Here is a 19297-nt window from a genome sequence, read left to right as displayed (position 1 = left end):
AGTAGCTAAAATATGGTGTGGTGGTTAAAATGTATGTGTTAATAAATAGTGCGATTAATTATGTTACACTGCAGGAGTTATGATTGGAAATGACTGAAACAGCACGGATTTTGGATTTATTTACTTAGCTATTTGAAATGAAAACTGAATTTTCCTTCAGCATGATGCATTAGTAGAAAACCAGCACTTTACACATCCTGAGAACCACAACTGAGATTTGTGCTCAGTTTGCAATATCAGTCTGGCAAAACAAAATCAGCAAGTTTCTCCTCATTGAATAAAGATCAGGATACAATAGACCATTTGAATAAAGTTTTACTATTTATGGAACGGTTACCTCCTTCTGTGCAGGCTATTGCTGTGCATGTCAGAGTTCATCCAACTATGAGTGTTGCATTTGCTGGAAATTCAGAAAGAAGTGTGGATTATTCCATTGACATTAGTGATGACAGTAAACCATTGTTATTTGCTTTGTTTTATTCATTTAATTTGTGGGATAAGAGTGTTTTCCTGTCATGAAGTCCTGAACGTATTGAAAGATTAAAGATCCTATGTTTCCACTAGTGGAAGAGTTGCAAACAAAGAGACAGTTACAAGATTAGGAGATGGATGGTCAGATAAACTGAGATACATGGAAATGTATTCTCGCAGAGTTTGGTGAATCTCTGGAATTCTCTACCTCAGAAGGTTCTGAATGCTAGATCCCTGAAGATATTTAACGGGCAGGAAGATACATTTTTGAAAGATCGAGAAATTGAGAACTTCGAAGAACTGGCACAGAAGAAGAGTTAATGCCCCGGGTAAATCATTAATGATGCTATTGAATGGCAAGGCAGGCTTGGGTGGGGGTGGGTAGCGAGGTCACAACGATGAATGCTGCTCTTGGGCGATCCATATTGGCTAACATCTCTGCAGACAAATTAATGCTTTGTCATATATTGCTGTCTGCAAAATATCTGAGATAGCAAAGCCATCCAAAGTGTGAGAAGCATTTTGAGATGTGCATGAGAGATTGGATAAGCTACTACATAAATGTATGGGCTTCCTTTATTGAATTCGATGTTGACCATCAGAATGACCAAGTAAAGATGACAGTTTTCAATGAAATCTTTACTCCTTCCCTTATCACTCTCCCAGAGTAATGTTTGTAATTGTAAGCTAATGATGAAGTTCCTAAGTGTGCACACATGGGTGAGATGCCATAGGTAGATCACATCCAGGCATTCCCAGTGATTGGTGCCTTCTGAAAATATTTAAGAAATTCTGTTCTGGAAAAGGCAGTAGGCTCTTTAATATTTGGTCAGCAGAGTATTGTGTAACATTGTTTTCCATCCCCATGTCAGGAGGAATTAATGAACAATACGGAGCTGGTGCAGAGCCTGCGACAGCAGATAGGAGCCAACATCAACCAGAGCAATCTGCAGCTCTTCTGGAACATGTACAATAGGTAATTGTCCAAGGTGGTACTCAGTATAACAACGGCACCACTAACACATCTCAGGGAAGGCATTAGTATTACAGAGATCCTCTCTCCGTGTCACCAACTACCTCTATTTCAGTGCACTGTCACAGACAGTTTATCACAAAGTGTCCTAGTTTCAACCATCATTAAATCCTTATTTGCTTAATGACATGAATTAAATGACCTATTCACCTGTATCCCACCTCCACCGGTAAGGTCAGAAATGTGAAAGTTTATTGATGGTTGCTCAATATTCATTAACATTCACAAGGTAGACAAAAGTGCTGGCGAAACTCAGCGGGTAAGGCAGCATCTATGGAGCGAAGAAAATAGGCAACGTTTCAGGCCAAAACCCTTCTTCAGACCTTTTTCAAACCTTCTTCAGGACCTCAATCCAGAGTTTCTCCAGCACTTTTGTCTACCTTCGATTTTCCAGCATCTGCAGTTCATTCTTAAACACATTAACATTCACAACTTCTCAGATGATGACTGAATTGATATATGCGTGCTAACATCCTAGGTTACTTTTTGAAGACAGGGACTAACAATCACAATAATACTTTATTAGCCAAGTATGTTTTGCAACATACAAGGAATTTCATTTGCCAAGACAGTCATACAAATTAGAAGCAACGGAACACACAAAATACCTTTTAACATAAACATCCCCAGATCTGTGTCTGGACACAATCCTGTCTCGGAGGTCTACGGACAATTCCTTCGACTTCATGGCGGTTTTTGCTCTGACATGCACTGTTAACTGTGGGACCTTATATAGACAGGTATGTGCCTTTCCAAATCATGTCCAATCAATTGAATTTACCAATCAAGTTGTAGAAACATCTCAAGGATAATCAATGGAAACAGGATGAACCTAAGCTCAATTTTGAGTGTCATAGCAAAGGGTCTGAATACTTACGTAAATGTGATATTTCAGTTATTTATTTTTAAATACTTTGCAAAATTTTCTAAATACCTGTTTTCACTTCTTCATTCTGGGGTATTGTGTATTGATTGATGATTTAAAAAAATGAATTTAATCTATTTTAAAATAAGGCTGTATTGTAACAAAATGTGGAAAAAGTGAAGGTGTGAATACTTTATGAATGCACTGTACCTGTACTGCTAGATACCTCTGCTTTACAGCACTCCCCAAGGCATTACCATTCACTGTGAAGGCCCTGCCCTGGTTTGACTTCCCAAAATGCTACATCTCGCACTTTAAATTAAAATCTATTAGCCATTCCTCAGCCTACTTGCCCAGCTGATCAAGATCTTGTTGTGACTTTTAATAACCATCTTCACTGCCTACAATATCACCTACTTTAACAAACTTACTAATCATGCTTTCCTTATCCAAATCATTGCCCATCTCTTGCGGCTCCACATGTAAATGACTGCTTTGGTTTCTGAGGGGCATTATTCTCTCTCTCTAGTTACCCTTCTTCTCTTAATGTACTTCTGAAATCTCTTTGGATTCTCCTTAATTTTAACTGCCAGACCTATCTTCGGCCCTTTTTTTGCCTTTCTAATTTCCTCCTTGCATATGCTCCTCAGGCCCCTAAACTCCTCCATGGTTACACTTGATCCCAGTTACCAATACCTAGCCCATGTCTCCTTTTTCCTGGTCAAAGCCCCAATTTCTCTCGTCATCCAGGGTTCCTAATGCCCCTGTCCCACTTAGGAAACCTGAACGGAAACCTCTGGAGACTTTGCGCCCCACCCAAGGTTTCCGTGCGGTTCCCGGAGGTAGCAGGTGGCTGCCGGAGGTTGCAGGTAGGGAGACTGACAAAAACCTCCGGGAACCGCATGAAATCTTGGGTGGGGCACAAAGTCTCCAGAGGTTTCCGTTCAGGTTTCCTTAGTGGGACAGGGGCATTACTCCCAGCTGTCTTGCTCTTCACTAACAGGAACCAGCATGCTTTGATCTCCATCACTCTTTTAAAAGCATCTGTAAACATTCTACTCCAAATGACTTTAGCAAGTTCCTGTGCAGTACCATTAAAGTTCACCTTGTCCCAATTCAGAATGGGCTTGCGTTAGTCCTATTTTTAATGGGACCAATAAAGTGTGATAGTTTGAAAATAACCGTATGTACAATTTCTTCTCCACAGCCGCAGGGATTTGGAAATGAACAGACCTGGAAGTGTGGCCAATGCCAAGACTCTGCAGTAAGTCTTCACCCATATTTCTTCATGGATTAGGATCCTCTTCAATACCACAACCTGACTACACTTACCTGTTCTTGCAGTCCATTTTATTGTTGTGAAATTCCAAAACATTGCATCATTCTTTATTTTTGTATTCTTCTCCAGCTTATGACCAGCTTGTGTGTTCCCATCACTGAACACGGTCTGAGGGAAAATAGGGAGGATTCGGTGATCCCTGTGAGGAGTGACAAATGCTCCCCACTGGTCATAGTATCAGACATAGTGTGAGACATTACATCCACCATTTCTGGCCCCAGATTATGAAGTTACATCCCTCTCACTGACTAGAATGAGAGGTTACAACCCTCACTCTGTCCCCAGTGTGAGTGCTTCATCTCATCACTGCCTCTGATGCAAGCAATTTAAAGCATTGGTATTTTGTCTAGCTCGTCCAAGCTGTCAGACCGCACTACCCCTTTCTACTATTGCATTTCTCATTGATCACTGCTTTATGTTTCTCCTATAGTCAGTTAGCCCATCCTTCTGCTCTCATCCACACTGTTGAACAAATGGCAGAAGCTTCAGCTCCACCTCCAATTACATTGTGGCCCACTGACCTGCCTAAATCTACGTTACCTGCCCCGCCCCCAGCTACTACCCAAGTCTGTACCATTGCCAACCTAATGGCTTTGACTACTGCTTAGGTTAAAATGTGCAAGTAACTCTCCCTCAAAAACTCTGGGCAGAAATTCCTCAAGTTGCAGACACTGCAGATGAGGTAGTCACGGATCATGTTGTATTTCAGCTACTCCCGCGCATTCTGAATGTGGCACACTACCTATATTGCTATTATTGTCCAACCTTGCTCTCTAAGATGGATCAAGTAAACCGGCGTGCTTGCAGTCTTAATGGGGTATGTGACCGCAAGTTGGGCTCTCAATCCCACCTCCTCTGCATCACATGGGATGGAATGTGCAAGAGGTGAATGTGATCAATGGCCCAGACTCCCACAAAGTTATGCTGATGATCAGGAGGAAAAATCTCCCTTGCTGGGTTACAGTTATGAAGCAGCAAATGTCCTGAGTCAATAATAAAAGCACTTGAAACATTTGAAGGAAATGGTGAAGGATTTGCCTCCTTAACACTGAGCAGTTAGTCACAGTGGTACTTCAAATGAGAACAAGTTACAAATGAGAAAGTACCTTGTCACTGAATTATTGACAGTGCCTGAAAGGTGACAGCTGAAAGCTCTCAGTTTACTGGATATAACCTTCTCATGCCCTGTGCAATTCTTGACCACTTGCCTGCAGGAGTTTCTCCCTAATCCTTAAATATCCAACATTTGTAATGTGCTAACATTACCTCAATAAGACCTCTAATTAAACTTACTATTTGTGAGTTTGATCCCCGTATCAATATGTCTTCAACCCATGGGTTAAATATGAGCAGGGGCCTCACATGTGACTTGAAGGTCTTTCCTTGTGTTTGAAATGTGAGAAGAAGGTTCCATGCGGTGGGGGGAGGGGACAGCTGTTTAGGATCTGCCTGCAGATGTGAGAAAGAGAACTGATGATCCGGTGTATTGCAGGTGTCCAGTGATGCTGGTGGTGGGGGACAATGCCCCAGCAGAGGAAGGAGTGGTGAGTATGAAGTGCAACACTGCGTCGTACACGGCGGTAGGGTCAAATATGAGGCTTTGTCTCTGCGTTGGTCTTCTTGAAGATAGAATAGTTATTGCTAATTGTGAAGGTTAATCATAAGCCTAGAAGAGCTAGGAACACTGGATTCAACAGTTGAATCAAGAGCATCTATTTGTCATATGCACTGAGACCAGAACAGTGAAATTCTTACTTGTTGCATCTTTACAGGCACATTAGCACAACAAAGCAAGATTATTCTGCACTCTGTATATTTCTCTTCAATCTATCCACTGAACCCGTGTTTAGTTTGATTGTATTTATGTATAATATTATCTAATTTGATTGGATAGTATGTAAAACAAAGCTTCACTGTAACTCTGTACACATGCCAATAATAAACTAAACCTATACATAATAAGTATAAAATAAGCGATAATGTAATAAATTACCAGTTATACTAAGTAACCAGAATTTAATAGTGCAAGCTGAAGTATGTGGTGTGACCTAAACCAAGTTCATAATAGTTTGGTGCTGAGGTAAAGTTGTGATTACGGTGGTTCAAGAGCCTGATGTTTGACGGGAAGAAGCTCCTCTTGAATCTGGAGGTAACTGTTCTCAGGCTCTTGTACCTTCTTTCTGATGTAATGGCGACTTAAGAGCGTGGCCAGGGTGGTATGATTCTTTGATGGTATAAGCTGCCTTTCTGTAAATCCCTTCAATGGTGAGGAGGTCAGTACCTGTGAGGGACCGAGCAATGTCCACCACTTTCTGCAACGTCCTTCATTCTTCAGGCTGTGATGCATAAATTAAAAACTTGAGAGAATTGATCCATTGTTGCATCTCTCTGGGTTGCTCTCATATTCTCCTGCCATCAGTTTTATTCCACTTTCTACCATCTGATCTACAAATCTCAGCATTAATATGAATATCTCTTTCGCTCATTGTGTTTGAGTTCTGTACAGCACATAACTCGGTTATTCTACATGTTTTTAAATGGGATTAATCTTTCACTAAAATAATACTGGGAGTCTGTCTACCAACAATGCCAAGTTATTTTGAAGCTCTTAAGTTACATTCGAGTTACCCTTAGTCCACTTATGCAAATATGTGGAATGTGGCAATCAGAGAGCTCAGTTAAATGCTGTCCTGGTTATGTAATTGTACCTGTATCAATATCTATATATGTCTTCCATGTTGATAGTGTGAGATAGAAGCAGTGCTGTTTGGTAACAATAGACATCTTATCAACAGAGCATGGTGAAAAAGTGTAATTAGATCTACGTTTGACACTTTATCAAAATTTACGATGCTTAATATTATGCATGACTTCTAATTGACAACAAGCAGAGAATAATGAAAGGCAACTGACAGTATGAACTGTGCTGGTTGATATGAGTTGGAGCACCGTGCATGTATTGTGAAGATTTCCTCTGGCTGACATTTGTACTAGTGTTGAAAATAATAATGGATGAAAACGTAACCTAAAGCATGGACAAATTGCTACATGTACTGAGCAATTTCCCCCCTAATTTTAGGAAAGATTTTTTTTGTTAAATATCAGTTCATTTTATCACTCATTGTTGATTTTGTAAAACTAACACTGCTGTCTCATTCTAGGTGGAATGCAATTCCAAGCTGGACCCAACTCAGACAACTTTCCTGAAGGTATTAAATGACCTGCACTGGTTGTGGAATCTGACAAATAAATGTCATTTTAGGGAGAAACAAATCTCTGCACAGTTGATTTAAATTGGCCATTCGTACCTAAGTTATAGAGTGGGTGGGATTATTTCCTGATGCAAAAGCCAAAGATACTGGGGTGCAGTAGTTCTTACATTAAAAGACTCAAATTTTCTCAAACGCATTTTCATTGAAAACTGTAGGGGGGCACAGTTGGTAGAATCGCTGCCTCCCAACGCCAGAGACCCATGTTAGATTCTGACCTCAAGTGCTGTCCGTGTGGAGTTTGCAAGTGACCCTGCAGAAATCCTCCGGGTGCTCCAGTTTCCTCGTATATACCAAAGATTTGGTGATTAATTGGCTTCTGTAAAAGCACCCCAAATGTGTTTGGAGTGTATGAGATGTTGGGCTAACATAGAACTAGTGTAAACGAGTGATTGATGCACGGTTTGGTCTCAGTGGGCCGATAGGCCTGTTTCCAAGCCGTATCTCTAAACCAACATTTCTCGTTTCAGGCATCTAGCAAGGAAATCTTTATGTCAATCCTTTAATATCCCATTGACAATAAGAGTCAAATTATGTAGGTTAGAGTGATGCACAGATTCCCTCCCGAATGAATGTTAAAGAACTTGTTATTTTGATTTTGTCCATTATATACAATAGGTGCAGGAGTAGGCCATTCGGCCATTCGAGCCAGCACCACCATTCAATGTGATCATGGCTGATCATCCGATTATCACCCCATTAACACCTTACAGGCCCACATTTTTACAGGAGCATGGTAGATGCAGAGAGTCTCTTGCCCAGAGTAGGTGAATCGAGGACCAGAGGAGATAGGTTTAAGGTGAAGGGGAAAAGATTTAATAGGAATCTAAGGGGTAACTTTTTCACACAAAGGGTGGTGGATGTATGGAACAAGCTGCCAGAGGAGGCAGTTGAGGCTGGGACTATCCCAACATTTAAGAAATGGTTAGGCAGGTACACAGATAGGACAGGTTTGGAGGGATATGGACCAAATGCTGGCAGGTGGGACAAGAGTAACTGAGACATGTTGGCCGATGTGGGCAAGTTGGGCCGAAGGGCATGTTTCCACACTGTATCACTCTATGACTCTTGGAGCATTGAACTAAACAGCTTCTCATACCTGTTCTGTCATTGATTAAGGACATGACTGATCTGAACTTAGCCTCAGCTCTAATTATCTGCCTGTTCCCCAGAAGCGTCGACTCCCCTTTTCCGAGAGCAACAAAGAAAGGGAATTTACAATAAACTACAGAATACTGAATGGTGTGGGAGACAAATCAGTTCCACCCAGCAGGATGGGTCAATTAAGTCATAAAAAATGTTAATTAGGATGCTTTCCTTTGGAAGGCAAGGGCAGAGAGGTTGTCCCATAGTTGGTTTACAGAGATCTGGACCTTGCCTTGGAAATTAGGAGTACATTTGGTAGCTTTCTCAGCCGATACAGATATGATGGGCTCCCTTGAATGGAGTAAGTATTCCATGATTCTTTTTCCGTGAACAATTGTCTAGTTAGGGATAGCTAAAGTATATACTCGCACATGCGTCTAGTTTGAGAAGCGTGTGTTTACATAAAATTATTTCTGAATATTAAGATTCAGCTGATTGCTAAACATTTTGCTTCAGCAACATTCCTGATGTATTCATTAGATTGGTTCAGTCATGGTTAAACACATCAGTTTCTTTTGGTCTTCAATGAGAAACCTCTTGACATCTTACGGCCCTGCATCATGTGAATTTCACTCAGACAGCGCTCCTCCCGCTTGCTCTGACCCCGCCTGCATAATGGGCTGGTGAAAGAAGCGATGTGTGTGTGTGTATGTGTTCCACTCTGACAGTTGCCGTTCCAGTCGCCGGTTTTTCAGGCGACTGCCGGCAACTTGATAGTTGCCAGCAGTCGCCAGAAAAATTGCCTGTGGGACAGGCCCATAAGCTATCAACTGAAACATTAATTTGACAAAATCATTGATGAATCTTATTCATCCTCTACAAGAAAATTCTCCGACTCATTCATTCATCAGAGGCAGACAATTGCATGCTTCATTCACCCCAACACACAATGATGGACTCAATTTGACCAGTGGAACTATGGACATTATTTATGAAACAATCACAAATTGGAAACTGCAGAATGGAATATTTATCCATAGTGTATGTCACAGGCCTGCCAGTTAAAAAAGTGAAGCCTTTGTGGGAACTCGTAAAACGAATTGCTGTTAGACAATTACACAACAGATTAAAGTCACAATCAGAGCCAGGCTGTTATTTCTTGTGCATTGAGACAGGCTCAGGTCACTACGGGGCATACAGTCAGCCTTGTAATGAATGAGATGTTGACCAGCTGGAGCCAGGCTAGGATGGGAAATATATATATAGCCCTTGTGTTCAAAAACATTGATCCAATTTAGACTCGAACCAATAGAACACTCAGCCAATGTGGATTGAAGGAATAAATGGATAGATCACCTTGTTTTCTTGAATTAATCCTCTGAATCCAAGCCCTAGCTCTTAATGAAACAAATGAATTGAATATATTATGGATATCAATTGTTAGAGTATTAAATGTTAGCATTTTTCCAATTCCAAAAAAATAAGCATCTTGTGGGCATCTTGAGGAAGGACATCCTTGTGATTGAGGCAGTGCAGCATAGGTTCACGAGATTGATCCCTGGGATGGCGGGACTGTCATATGAGGAAAGATTGAAAAGACTAGGCTTGTATTCACTGGAGTTTAGAAGGATGAGGGGGAATCTTATAGAAACGTATAAAATTATAAAAGGACTGGACAAGCTAGATGCAGGGAAAATGTTCCCAATGTTGGGCGAGTCCAGAACCAGGGGCCACAGTCTTAGAATAAAGGGGAGGCCTTTTAAGACTGAGGTGAGAAAAAACTTTTTGACCCAGAGAGTTGTGAATTTGTGGAATTCCCTGCCACAGAGGGCAGTGGAGGCCAAATCACTGGATGGATTTAAGAGAAAGTTAGATAGAGCTCTAGGGGCTAGTGGAATCAATGGATATGGGGAGAAGGCAGGCACGGGTTATTGATTGGGGAAGATCAGGCATGATCGCAATGAATGGCGGTGCTGGCTCGAAGGGCCGAATGGCCTCCTCCTGCACCTATTTTCTATGTTTCTACGTTATGTGAACATCGTTGTGAATTACAGGTGGTATTATGATTTAGTTGAAGAAATGTGGCAAACGTCTCGTATTTCCTCATCCACAGTGGTAACCCTCATCCATGTTTTATTTTTTAGATGGCTGACTGTGGTGGCTTGCCCCAGATCACTCAGGTGGGTAATTCACACTTCACATTTACACAGATCTGTTTTCCAAAACTTCTGCCACGTTTGTGCCTTTCACTCCAAAACAGAAGACCATGGTTATGTGCTCCTAGAAGTGATAATGTAATTCAGCATGGGATATGTTTTGAAATTAGGGTGGCATGGCAGGAGGTGCCCTGAAGAAGTTCCCAAGGGGCATTGATGTGTCACATTTGGAATTTAAGGTCTTGTCAATGGATTCTAATGGTTAGGGTGGGTCTTTAAAAATGGCAACATCTGTCAGCTTCAGATTTCTCCCAATGTCTTAACCTACATTGTTTATTACTCCATTGAAAGTGGTAATTAGCAGATGCCATAAGGTGGTGCACTTCTGTTTATTCTTTTTTTATACTGTATGTCTTCAGGCTGATACTACTTTTTAGTTTGTACATTTTCTTCTAACAGCCTGGAAAGATGACAGAGGCCTTCAAATACTTTCTGCAGGGCATGGGCTACAGTAAGTATCAGAAGAGCTGCATTAAGTATGAATGTGTTTTGATTTATCTTCAGCTTTATTAACAGAACGTATCTAACTCTGGGCGGTGCACATTGCTTACATACTGATAAGAGGATTGTACTTAGTGGTGTCACCTAATGGTGACACTGTTTGGTCTGGGGAGATCTCCTGGTTAAATTGTTGGCTCTGGGATGTTGTCACTGTGGGATTGTTTACCGTAGGTTGTCCTCGCAGTGAGACTGATTGGCAGTGTTGTTCTGGCATTGAGAATGTATGGCATGGGTTGTTCTTGCAATGTAACTGTATGCCACGGGTTATTCTCACAGTGAGACTGTTGGCTGTAGCTTGTTCTTATAATGACTGACATGGGATGTGCCATTGATGGCACTATTTGCACATGGATTGTTAAACATGGGTAAGATTATTCACCGCATTTGTTCCCAAGGAAGGGCTCCTTAACATAGGTTGTTTTCAAGGAGAGAGATGTCGGCATGAGGCGCAGTAATGATGAGGCAGTTCTAATGTGGGGCATTGCTGAGGTGAGACTGTTCTACCTCGGGGCATTGCCATGGTGAAATTATGTTCTACATCAAGTCAAGCCTTGTTTATTATCATATGCTCACGCACAGTGAGATACAGGTACAATGAAATCTTGTTTGCAACAGCATCAAAGGCACATTGATTCACACAAAAATGTAAATTGTAAACAAATTACACAAAATTACATGTTTACTGCCAGTAAAACCATATTGGGCAGAGATTGCTCTGGAGAAAATTGTGATCTTAATGTGGATCACTTCTCACTAAATTGGATCCGTCTTATACATCTGAGATTCTATTTCATGATAACTAAGTCAGAGCATGGAAACAATGAGAGATTGATATTTAGGAATAGTTTTGACTTTTATGCATAATTCTGTCTTGCAATGTAATATTCAGAAGTGATTGCATTGTCAGTTGTCTAGAGCACATCATTATATGCTTCCAGAGTGTGTGGCGGAGTCTCTCTCTGTGAACACTGCATATTTCTGTGCCTGCTTTGGTGTCTAATTTGAACATTATCATTTATAGTAATAGTCCGTAGGCCTATGTCTAGAAGGATCAATCAAATTAGTGAAGTGCAGTTTTCTAATGGCCCATCAAGCTTTGCATGTTCAAAGATGTGAACAGAGCATCACAGTTTATATACTAACTGGAGAAATAAACATTAAATATTTACAAACCTAAAAAAATAAAAGCTGCTGTTCACAGGTCCCAGAGCACTTTATAAAGGGGAAGAACCCGTGAGAATTAGTACTGAGCCCAAAATATTTTAAATTGAGAAATACAAGGTCTAAGCTTTCTTTGTACTTGCACTTTGTAGTTTAAAGCAACTGCTTGGAGCAGTTGAAGAGCAGATATGAACACATTTGCACTCAGTCTAATAATTACTGCATCTGCAGAGATCAAAGTTTTGTTGTTGATACGTCTGGAGAAACTGTTACTTGACAATATTGAGGGATGTGCAGAAGCAGTTCCCATGTTTCTTCTTGTCTATGATTAAAGATTAATTTAAAGATATTTATTCACAGTTAATTGAGATTTAATTATTTTTCCTGAATGGTTAGGTATGAATTTATCCAAGTACACCATTTGTGTACACCATTCTTGCTCCACAGTCATTTTCTTGTGTTTCAAAGGTCAGTTTATTGTCACGTGTACCAATGAAGGTACAGTGAAACTCGAATTATCATACAGTCATATTAAAAAAGCAACAAGACACACAACTACATAAAAGTACTGACCAGTCATTGAAGTTCACTCTCAGTTGAGCAATGGGAGACATTCAGAAGCACTCATCAGAATAAGAGTGCTATTTTTAAAAAGCTTAAAATTATTGAAAAAAATCAATACATACACGCACGCGTACACACACAAACCAACTAGCTAAGTTTAATTCCCTACAAGTTCTCACAGTTTGGTGGACAGCCGTTTCTTCCCATGGATTTCAATGGGCTCACTGAGTTTATCTTTGCTCTGGCTCAGCAGGTTGGTTTCCCAGAATGAATGGGAAGAAAAGGCTGTTCACAGAACAATAAATAAATGTGAATTTACTTTTTATTTGGTTTAATTAAGTTAATATAAATGTATTTAATTATTTATGTGGCAAGTGTTGCTTAGTGTTATGATGTATCAGTTTTGTAACTGTGCCTACATGTATTTCAATGTTTGTGATTGCCAGAGGCATATCATTGAACAAATAGCTTTGATACCTGGTAAGCCTGAGATCATTGCTTCAGTGGGCACTGTTGCGAGTTTGGGACCTGGCACAAATGCCCAGAGAGACTTTGCTATACTGGACTGCTCAATGAACTGGGAACCTTATTTCTAGTGGAAGGCTGTGCCTGCAAGCATGCTACAAGAAAAAGTGTGTTTCAAAGCTAGGACACCAGTAAACTCAAGATTTCCCCATGGCTCCAAGTAATCTACTAGTGCAGAGCAGAATTTAACGGAGCAGCCTTTGTATAGCCTTGAGCAGTTGCCCAATTAATTGATAAATAATGGCTGATCTGAATATGTTTAATTAGAAGATTAGGCCGATGATTTATATTCTACCAGCAATGCAAAAAATAACCTTAACGTACTTGGGAGTGCTAGTGCAGGATTCCCAAAAAGTTAATCTGCAAGTCGAATCGGTAGCAAAGAAGGCAAATGCAATGCTAGCATTCATTTCAAGAGGCTAGAATACAAAAACAGGGATGTAATGTTTGAATATTGTGAGCAATTTTGGGCACCATATCTGTGGAAGGATGTGTTGGCCCTGGATAGGTCCAGTGGAGGTTTGCAAGAATGATCCCAGTAATGAGTGGGTTAACATACGATGAGCGTTTAATGGCAATGGGCCTGTACTCGCTTGAGTTTAGAAGAATGAGGGGGGACCTGATTGAAACGTACCGAATAGTGAAGGGCTTGGATAGAGTGGATGTGGAGAGAATGTTTCCACTAGTGGGAGAGTCCAGGACTAGAGGTCCTAACCTTGGAATTAAAAAACGTTCCTTTAGGAAGGAGACAACGAGGAATTTCTTTAGTCAGAGGGTGGTGAATCTGTGGAATTATTTGCCGCAGAAGGCTGTGAAGGCCGTCAATGGATATTTTTAAGGCAAATATAGATAGATTCTTGATTAGCACGGGTGTCAAGGGTAATGGGTAGAAGGCAGGAGAATGGGATTAGGAGGGAGAGATAGATCAGCCATTATTGAATGGCGGAGTAAACTTGATGGGCCGAAAGGCCTGATTCTGCTCCTATCACATGACCTTATGAACTTTGTAAGAGCAGAGAGAGTTTTAGAAGACTGAACATTTGATGAGTTTGCTGGAAGAAGAGCCATCAGTTTAAGGAAGAAATGGGTTCAAGGCAGCTGAAGCTGCTCAGGAGATGAGAGATGGAGATGCGGGGAATGAGGGGTGTGATACAAGTGTTGGGCTAGTTAGACACGATTGCAGGAGCCACAGTATTTCTATCTGCATTTAGTACTAGATAGAGTAGTAGAAAGGGAAAGAAAAGGTCCATATTGTGAATTCAAATTAGCAGAATAATTCAGTTTCTGTGTAAGTTCTGTACAAGCAGTAATATGTTTTCTCAGAACTGCATCCAATATTGTATAATGGAACAAGTTTCATAATATAGTAATTTCAAACTGACACGGTGGAGAAGCCCAGATCTCTCTGGATCGGTGCTTGAAATATGCTTGAAATATGCTTGAACGGTGAAAATGCAAACACTGCTCTCCTACAAAACCTGAAGAATGGGATATCGGGCTGCCCGGATGATAATCTTGATTACTAAAACTCCCTCTTGTACCTTCATAGCGATACTATTGACTGCTTAGATCGTAGGTTCAACAAAATGAGAATAACATGTGGAAGATTCTTAAAACAAAACAGAGTTTTGGGTCAGGACACCAAATGTAAGACCATACATGTCATACAGATGTCCCAGTTGGTTGAGACCATACGTACGTGTGCGTTCCTGTATGAGTTGGATGTGAGTCTGCTTTTCTCTCGATGTAGACTGTAACGCTGCGTTTCCTACTTCCTTATTTCACGCTCAGTTGCATATTTAGTGGATAGACGACTGAGTGGTGGAGCAGGTACCCATTTCCTGTTTCTTCATGAACTATTCCATTGCTTGTGCTACAGCTTGTGTTTGATAAGGCACCGTTCTCTTGCCACTGCATGCACTCACCCATCTGTGCTCTATACTTCATTTAAAACTGTTCTCTTTCTTGCTACAGCTTCCCACAGCCAATCCACATATGTTGCAATATTTGGCTGTAACTTATATATTGACAAGTCATTGACGTTCACTCTCAGTTGAGCAATGGGAGACATGAATTATGAATTATGAATACTCTTGCATTTTCCAAGTTGCAATAAGGCTTTAATGTGTAGACAGGGAACTGTAAATGCTGGTTTACAAAAGAAGACTCAAAGTGCTGGAGCAACTCTGCGGATCAAAGAGCATTTCTGGAGAAAATGGATAGGTAATGTTTCAGGTCAGGGGCGTTCTTCAGAAGAAGAGTCCCGTCCTGAAACACTACCTATCCCTATTCTCCAGAAATGCTACTTGAACTCCTGAATTGCTCCAGCACTTTGTATTAAGTTTTAATGTGTGTGTAGCTTACCTTTTAGATAGCTGAATCCAACATCATGTTCTTTGTATTCTGTGACTGATGGAATTGAGGGAAATGAACCAATTGATTGTATAGTGTGTATAGTATAGTGAAGTCAGATGTAGGTCATTGTAAACACATGCAGTAAGCATCCTATTCAAATATAATTACAATGTAGTTGAACCACGAAAGAACATAATATTATGGTGAACCTTTCCTTACATTTAATTAACTTTACCTCCCCTTTGACATTGTACCAATGCTTTTCAGTTGATGTGTTGTGACACTTTTAAATTGGAAACCAGAGAACTAAGTCATATTATCCAAATGGAATTGCACCTTTGCCTATGTTTTCTCTTGCCTCAGAATCTACAGGTAATTTGATTTTAAAATCTTAATGTTAAGAGCTGACTTCTGCATCTGCCTAAAAGATTCCACCATACTTTTAATTGACAAATGTGAGCAACCAAATACTAATGTAATAATCAGCATTCAGTGCAGTAATTTTACTTTGGGAGTCGGGTGCGTAAGGATAAAACTGATTATGCAAATAAAAACACAAACCTAGGGGGGAAAAATAATTATTTATGTGTAGGAAAGAACTGCAGTTGCTGGTTTAAACTGAAAATAAACACAAAAAGCTTGAAGTAACTCAGCGGGACTGGCAGCATCTCTAAAGTGAAGAAATAGGTGACGTTTCATGTTGAGTTCCTTTTTCAGACCAGTTAGGGATAAAGAGAAACGAGAGATATAGACGATGATGTAGATAGATAAAGAACAATGAATGAAAGATATGCAAAAAAGTAACGATGATAAAGGAACCCCTCCCCCCCCCCCCCCCCCCCCCCCATGCAGGTCGTACCAGCTTCTCGTTTTCACACAATAAACAGCTAACAATGGCCTGTTTCCTTTATCATCTTTTTTTTTGTTGCATATCTTTCATTCATTGTTCCACATCTCTCTACATCATCATCTATATCTCTCGATTCTCTTTTCCCCAACTAGTCTGAAGAAGGAACTCAACCCGAAACGTCACCTTTTCCTTCACTTCAGAGATGCTGCCTGTCCCGCTGAGTTACTCAAGCTAATTACTTAGGTGGAAATTACGAGGCTGATTTAGTTTAGCACCATTTCTGATCATTTTTTCCCAAACCGATTGTTCTTGTTCAGAGGCTGACATGCATTAGTGAATGTTACTTGCTGGAGGAGGGCAGATTTTCCACCATTTGCAGTTTTGATTTCAGTCAGTGTTGCAGCAACGCTGATTAGCTTTTCAAACAATGCTTAATTGTCCCAATCGTCATTTGCTTCAGGAATCTTGGATTCGAACCAACCTCAATACGAGTTATTTGACAATAAGCATAAGGGTAAGCTTAATGGATTGTTCCCTTGGTGGGAAATTTAAGAGCAGAAATCAACATGAAATCTGAGCTATTCATCTCCGTGATCTTAGAGATGAGATGTGCATCTCACTGTAGGTGGTTATAGTTCAGTCATTCAGCTCTGATGCTCTTCAACTGCTTTATGATTTGTGAGCATTTTAGTGAAAATGTGTAATAATCTGAATGGAATGAGACAACGCACACAGTAAGCTACCTGCATTTTATAAATTAAATATTTATTGGAAATTGGATTTACAGTATTGCTTTTGTTTTAGCATGAATCATTTTTTTGGTGAATTTAGTTGTACCAGATTAAGCCATGAGAAGAAACTGGGAAAACTCATTACTGTAAGTGGTATATGATGAAGCCAAAGTATCAATTTAAAGTAACTAGGTCCAGTAGATACAAATCATTGATAATAACTGGTTTATGGAATCAAAAATAAGTTCAGCCCATATAACCCTTGCCTTTATAAATCAAATATTAGAGAAAAAAATCCCCAAAAAGTACTAGTTTCCAAACTTTTCATATGTTAAATTAAAGCCATGGAATAAAAAAACCTAATTCCATTTCTGTTTGTCTGACATGACTGGGAGAAGGCATTCTTATTAAATTGTACTGTCCATCAAATCTGATGGCAAAGCATTGAAGTAATGTCCTGCCAATGCCGAAGTCATGCATGATACATCAAGGAACAGTCTCTATCATCCTAAACCCAACCTCAGGCAGATCTTTGTGAAATGTGGGAGATATCACCTGGAATATAGGGTCATCACTTGATCACAAGAAGGGTGTAATCCTTGGACGTCACCTGCTTGCAAACTAATCTAGGGTATGCTGCCTTGAGAGTTTGAGATAAATAGGGAAAGGGGCAGTTTAGTGCTAAAACTCTTTATCTGGTATAGTGGGAAACAGGAAAGGTTTTGAGAGCTGCAGCAGCTATGCCAGTTGTTACATAAATAGTATGTCCAAAGGTAGGTTTCATGGCTTGCTTGCTAATATGTGCTTATTGCCACCCTGGCCTCTCCCTGCTCTCTGCCCAGGAATGTAGATGCTGCTCTGGACCTAAACCTGAGTCTAGGCCAGAAATTGCACGTGAAAGCTGAGAAGCAGCATCATCATCCGCATGATGGACCTGTAAAGCTCCATTAGAAATTAAATGCATGACTTCTGAATACCATTCCAAATGGCATGTCACAATTGTGCTTTCCTATAGGCAGATGATGTATATTGCAATGGGTGATCATAGGAGATACATTGTCTGGCTTCCTACAAACCACTGAATAAACCCTCTTGTGACTGTCCTCAGTACCTGAGATCAGTGAAAACTGTTCGCATTTTGCTGCTTCAGTAACTTTTTTGCATTTAAAATGGCTTTGGCTGATTTTGGTTGAACTGGTGTGTTTATTAAATATCATAATGAATGATGATGTCTCTCTTCTCTCACACAGTGGCATCTGCTAGTATGACAAGACTGGCTCGTTCCCGCACAGCCTCGCTGACCAGTGCCAGCTCAGTCGACGGGCAACGTCCACGTATTTGCACCCAAACCAACAGCAGTGACAATGTTGACAAGGTTACTCAGAATATGTCACACACCATGGAGGTGTCATGTTAAAAGGTTGATCGAAGGTAGAGAAAGAAGCATGGCTTAACCCTAGCCACTTTGGAGGATGTTTGTTCCTTACTAGTTTGGGTATAGGGCAATTAAAAAGTGTAGAGATTGTTCCCTTCCTTCACTGTAGCAGTCTGCAGTTTTCTAGCCTAACTTGAATAAAGGCTGCCTACTGCTTTTCTTTCTTGCATGAGTTGCAGTCAGTGAATTTTATTTTGGTAAATGTAGCTACCTGATCCTTTCCAACATGTTAGCAGGCTTTCACAAGACCTGTTTTATTTTTGCCAGTCAGTCAATGTCATGGTACATATTAAGAGACTGTGCCAATGTAATAGTAATCTTGTATTCAATTATTTTAATTTGTGCAAAGGGAAAGCATCGCATTTTACGTAGTTTTAAATGTAGAGGCGTTTCCGAGCATTGGTGTGTTAACTAATTGTCCTAGATGCCTGCTCTTTAAGCTTTCTGTAACACAGGATACAAAAGAGCTGCTCAGATTACTGTAGATATAGTAAATCTGGTTCCATTACTAAATGTTTTGTAGATAATTTATTTCCCATTCCCCTGCCCTAACTGGAATTTTGGCAATGGTAAAACAAAGACGTGAAAAGTTTATGGTAGTCTCATTCAGATCTTGTGATAAATGTAGTGTTATTGAACCTTTTTTTAGTATAATGATCCTTTGTTGTTGTTCTGATACTTGACAGCTGTGGATACCACAATAATAATTAATTCACTTAATGTCACTAATAACCGTTTATGAAAATAAAGTCAGTGTGGTATTAAAACCAGCCTTGTCTCGGTCCTTGCTTTAATACAAGGGGAACATGTTATTGCCTCATGATATCACTTGTTCTCTTTAATCTTCTCTTGTTAGCAGTGCTGCCATATAGTATTGTTTCTTGAACTAATACAAT

At 40.2% G+C, this 19297-nt stretch overlaps 1 protein-coding gene across 9 annotated transcripts in view; it reads left to right on the top strand.

Moving 5' to 3' along the window:
• ndrg4 (NDRG family member 4) overlaps positions 1-19171 on the top strand; it is a 111763-nt gene extending 92592 nt beyond the window's left edge. For 6 of the 9 annotated variants that reach the window (XM_033036076.1, XM_033036075.1, XM_033036074.1 and 3 more), the window contains 8 exons: positions 1344-1447; positions 3577-3633; positions 5201-5252; positions 6870-6917; positions 10208-10243; positions 10679-10730; positions 14822-14860; positions 18217-19171. In XM_033036076.1, the coding sequence (XP_032891967.1) occupies positions 1344-1447; positions 3577-3633; positions 5201-5252; positions 6870-6917; positions 10208-10243; positions 10679-10730; positions 14822-14860; positions 18217-18383 (555 nt within the window). In that variant the 3' untranslated portion in view covers positions 18384-19171. The remainder of the gene's footprint in view (positions 1-1343; positions 1448-3576; positions 3634-5200; positions 5253-6869; positions 6918-10207; positions 10244-10678; positions 10731-14821; positions 14861-18216) is intronic. The other 3 variants (XM_033036073.1, XM_033036079.1, XM_033036080.1) reach the window with 2 other exon arrangements.
• The last annotated feature ends 126 nt before the right edge of the window (positions 19172-19297 follow it).

This window comes from Amblyraja radiata, chromosome 17 (assembly GCF_010909765.2).
Source record: "Amblyraja radiata isolate CabotCenter1 chromosome 17, sAmbRad1.1.pri, whole genome shotgun sequence".
NCBI classification, from domain to species: domain Eukaryota; kingdom Metazoa; phylum Chordata; class Chondrichthyes; order Rajiformes; family Rajidae; genus Amblyraja; species Amblyraja radiata.
This window is presented reverse-complemented; position numbering and strand designations above follow the sequence as displayed.